Source organism: Prunus dulcis, chromosome 4 (assembly GCF_902201215.1).
Source record: "Prunus dulcis chromosome 4, ALMONDv2, whole genome shotgun sequence".
Classification (NCBI taxonomy): domain Eukaryota; kingdom Viridiplantae; phylum Streptophyta; class Magnoliopsida; order Rosales; family Rosaceae; genus Prunus; species Prunus dulcis.
This window is the reverse complement of record NC_047653.1, coordinates 10,846,644-10,851,179: the sequence shown is the minus strand read 5'-3', so window position 1 is coordinate 10,851,179 and position 4,536 is coordinate 10,846,644. Positions and strand designations below refer to the sequence as shown.

Below are 4,536 nucleotides of genomic sequence, written 5' to 3'. Positions count from 1 at the left end.
TTTTTTTTCAAATACATAATGGCCTCAGTTATAAGTTATAACTAACCGAACAGAAGTATTGGATCAAGAACAGACTCTGTCAACGACTCTATTGAAATCCAATTTCAAATAGAGCGACAGTTTTCCCCCAGTATCTTAGCCTTTATAAACGCTTCAACAACTCTAGGTCTAGACATGTTCGGTCAGTTGACTAGGTCAGTGAACATGCCACCCTACACTCAAGTACGAATGTAGAGGCCCAACTCATTATAGATAACCCTACCTAGAGAATCAGTAGCAAAATTGGATTTCCAAAAAGTGTGATGAAGACTGTATCTCCCAGCAATAAAGCTAAACAATGGATGTGAGACTCCCAGTGACCATGTGTATTTGTAACTGTGTATTCAAATAGTTTTATTTTCTTGAGCATTGGGGCATAATGAATTTCTTCAAGCCCATTACTGCTGGAATTGGACAAGCTTTGATTACTTGAACCAACTTGTGTTGATTTTCTTCTATGTTTATTTTCTATTTTACATTCCATGACCTTAGTGAGAGTTAGAAGAACAAAAGAATGGAGGGAAATTCTTCTTGGGATGAACTACAAGTACAAAATGATCTCTAATTAAGTCTCACTAACTGGGATGAAAACACATAAACATATAAAGAGCTAGAACATGAAATCGATCACAGAAGTAATAAGCAGCAAAGGAGCTCAAAAGCTTTGCTTACATACAACTCCTCACCCATTGTCCCTCTAATACAATCTTCCCTTCCCATTTCACTCCAAGAAGGTCTCCATAACATCAGAGTACATACCAGCTTCAGCATTTCGATACCCCACAGATTGGTGCTGATGGTGATCAACTGAGTTTGAAGACGATGAAGCCATTCTTGCAGGCAAGGTAAAGCTCCTCTTGTACTTGTTCTCCATGTTCTTCCTTGCACTAATATCCGGGTGGCAATCCAAGCTCAAAAACTCATTGTGATTCGAAGCATGATCTGAGTTTGGATTCGGGTTGTTGTGGTGATTTTCGTCTCCACCTTTGTTTCCCAAGTTCTCCGGATTGAACAAAAGCTTTGCATCATCGGAACGTCCCGTGAGGGCATTGAAGAAAGACAATCCATTTGGCCATTTGATGTCATTTTCATGCTCTCCTCCTCCTCCTCCTCCCATCATGTCTCCTCCCATTTGTGTTTCGGCTGAATGAGGCAGCAAAAACATGTGTGTCTCATCTTTATTGGCTTGTGGATTGTATCCAAGTCTGGCTGCAGAGTTCTGAAAACTGTTGGGTGAAGGCAGCTGCATAGCTGTTGCAGATGGAAGAGGCCTTTGAGCCCAATTGAAGAGAGGAGGAGGAGGCCGGATCGGAATTGGGGACTGCTTTGAAGGAAGCACTGATGAGGCAGAGTTGTTTCTGGTGGAGGAAAATAGTTGGGAGAGGTAAAAACCAGATTGGTAGCCTAGAGACTCAAAGGTATGCCTCATTCTTAGCACAAAGTGAAGATCTTCTGGTATCTGACATACATATTGTGCATGTCCTTGTGTTAGTGTGAATTTGGAGCATTAAAGCAAATATTAATGGGAAAAGAAAAAAAAATATATATATATATATCTCACAATCTTGCAGGAGCCCAACTGCAGAAGACCATGACCAGCTTGAATTACAGCAATTGTCTGGTAAAATAAATTAACTGTTAAAAAAAAATTACACCAAAATGATGAGACCACTAATTGAAGCAGTAAATGTTTCTGTTCTGACCTGAATGCCTGACTCAAACTGATCAGTCCATTCAGGAGGAAGCTGCAATAAATAGCATAAAAAAGGTTACTACCAGTCATTAATATGTGCTAGCTAAGCACAAACTTGTGCTAATTCCAGCTTGTCTACTTTGACAAATATATAGGTGAAAGGGAGAAAAAAGACTGGCTTTTATTACATACAGAATCAAAAGAACTTTGCCAGTAGTTGGAGATGTTTGGTTCACACTCTGTAGGTTCTTTGAAAACCCATTTGTGGCACTTATCAGATGCAACCTTCCCCATCAACCTGTGTTGAATTCAGTGCAACCAATGACAGCACAAATACAAGAAGAAATTATTTCCCATAACCAAAGAAAAAAAACCATATTTTATGTCCTGCAAGATTGTCATGTAGTGTAGGTAGAGAGAGAGAGAGAGAGAGAGAGGAGAAGAAGCCACAACAAAAAAACACATACCAAGTACCCACCCTTCTCCATAATTATACAGCTGAATGGACATTTTGCTGAAGGCTTTCCTGACAGGATCTTCTCCGTCAATATCTTCAAGACAATCTGATGAAACTCTTCCTCGACAAAACCCATCTTCCCACATCAACATCCTTCACCAAATTTCATAAACACTAAAATCACAAAATTACCAAAAACCCATTTCTAAAAACTCACGTTCATATAAAAAATAAGATTCCTAGTCAGCTCCTCTGGCTTTCACCCTATTCCTTAGAGAAGCAGAGAGAAAACAGAGCAAAATTGAATTGCATAGCTAACCAAGTTGAGCTTAGTAGTTCAAATAAGGTTTAATTCCCATTTTACATAAGCAACCATATATTATATACTTACAAGCTGCCATTGTCATCCCCAACCTTGCAGCCATTACCTCCTCTGACTCTCCTGCAACAAAACAAATTAATGAATTAAACCCAGAAAAGAAAACAGCTAGAAATCAAGGCATCCAGAGCTAAACATCAGATCAAGTGTAGAGAGACAGAAAAAAGAGAACTTTAAGAGAAAAGAGAGAGGAGAGACATACGGGCGTGGACGGATGGTCCAGAAGACAGAGTAAGTCCAGTCTGTGTTGAGACAGACGCTTCTGAGGGCCTCATGGAGGGCCATCATCCCAACAGCTTCTTTGCTCCTATCTGTTGCTCCTGAGCCCACCATCTCAATCTCAATCTCTCTCTTTCTATGACTTTTATTTTCTTTTTTTGCCTCTTTCACTTGTCCAATTTTAAGACCACCACCTCCCTTTCTTCTTTTTACTCTTTCTTTCTTTCTATCTATCTATTTATCTATCTCTGCCTGCGAACACTGCCAACTATCCTGTTTACTTCTCATTCAAACTCAGCTTAAATTTTCTATCTTCTTTGGCACCTGCACATTGCTTAACCCTAAACAAAGCACACCCTTTATTCATCTCTCTCTCTCTCTCTCCTCTCTCTGTGTGTTTGATTTCTATTTTTTATTTTTGTTTAGCAACCTTGTCTTTCTTTACTACTCTTGTTTTGTTTGTCCCAAGTAGTCAGTTTTGGTATTTCATGACAGAGATGAGGTAAAAAAAAAAAAAAAAGCAGTGGAAGAGTGGAAAGTGGGGGGTTTTGGGTCTTGTAAGTATTTAAGCCTTGGAAAATATAAACAGTGGGGTAAGCCTTTATCCTTGCTCTCTGTCTCTTGCAAAAGCAGAACAGTAAAGTAAGAGATTATAATAGAATTACCATTTTGCCCTTTTCTTAGCATTGCAGTTTAGGTGTTGGATTTTCCGTCTGAATTTGGAGACACACTTGCATGAAATGGAAATATAACTATTTTGATATTTACGGCCAATTACAGTATGTTATATGTGATCATTTTTTCACATGACAGTCTGTGATTGACCGAAAATAGCAAAACTCATTCATACAAGTTTTTCCGCTGAATTTGGCATAATATTTTCCATGCATGCTGATGCTGTTTAACCCTCCGGATGAATGAGACAGTCAAACTGCTGAGCTCCCCCAACAACCCATTTTTGTGTTCCTTATTTTTTTTTGTTTTTTTGGGGGTTTTTGGTTTGCCTTTGGTCGTAATAATCTTTTTACTGTTAGATGATGCTGTTTTAGCCAACTACATTTCAGCATCATATCTTGCTTTCCTTGTATTATGTCAAAATTATAGGCCTATGATTGCACCATTAACAGTGGTGTTGAAATTAATTGCACAATAGACAACAACAACAACAAATAAAAGCAAGAAAAATTATTTAGTACAAACCCTTTGCTAAAAATATTTCAAAAAGTTAATTTTTTTGAGTGGTGAACAGACATCATAAATGGTTTTGCTGCCATGCAATTCCACTTTAAGCCACTGATTAAGCGGCAAATATCGATAAATTTTGAATGCTGAATAGTATAATTGAACTTTGTGTTTGGGAAAAGTTTCATTTTCACCAACATTTGGCTTCCTAATTGTGCCTTGAAGCTGGAGTTTGACAGTTCGCAATGCATTTGGACATAAAAAGGACAACCCACCAATATTTTTTCTCCCCTCATCGCTTGCTTGTTGAATTGTGGTACAGAGCAAGTATTTCTTAATTCTTAAATAATCATTGGACTTTAAAAAAGTTTTAAATAACCGTGCTATATATAGTTAATATCATTCATCTCATGTCAACGGATCTAGTTGAATGAAAAAAGATTTTTCTTTCATACTAGAGATCTCAGTTTCAAATTCCCTTTAAATTATCACTTGTACTTTAAAACATCATTCATTTTATATATGTTAAAAGCTAAAGAAACGTAACGTTAATATAAATTGGAAATT

General features: G+C 37.6%; 1 protein-coding gene across 2 annotated transcripts; it reads right to left on the bottom strand.

Moving 5' to 3' along the window:
- Positions 1–543: 543 nt before the first annotated feature.
- LOC117626750 (protein RICE SALT SENSITIVE 3-like) lies at positions 544–3,212 on the bottom strand. Of its 2 annotated transcripts, XM_034358574.1 has the most exons (7): positions 2,771–3,212; positions 2,581–2,631; positions 2,211–2,342; positions 1,925–2,030; positions 1,743–1,784; positions 1,601–1,657; positions 544–1,498 (listed from the first exon to the last, which is right to left on the bottom strand). In XM_034358574.1, the coding sequence occupies exons 1-7, from the start codon at positions 2,899–2,901 to the stop codon at positions 761–763; spliced, it is 1,257 nt and encodes a 418-aa protein (XP_034214465.1). In that variant the 5' UTR covers positions 2,902–3,212; the 3' UTR covers positions 544–760. The 2 variants fall into 2 exon arrangements, with proteins under 2 accessions (XP_034214465.1, XP_034214466.1); XM_034358575.1 differs by lacking the exons at positions 2,581–2,631; positions 2,771–3,212 and having other exon boundaries at positions 2,200–2,328.
- Between the last annotated feature and the right edge of the window lie 1,324 nt (positions 3,213–4,536).

Coding starts and splice junctions, on each gene's coding strand:
- LOC117626750 (XM_034358574.1), bottom strand. CDS start 2,901: ATGGTGGGCTCAGGAGCAACAGATAGGAGCAAAGAAGCTGTTGGGATG. Junction 1,658..1,742: donor AGTTTGAGTCAGGCATTCAG/GTCAGAACAGAA, acceptor TTATTTTACCAG/ACAATTGCTGTAATTCAAGC. Junction 1,499..1,600: donor AGTTGGGCTCCTGCAAGATT/GTGAGATATATA, acceptor TATGTATGTCAG/ATACCAGAAGATCTTCACTT.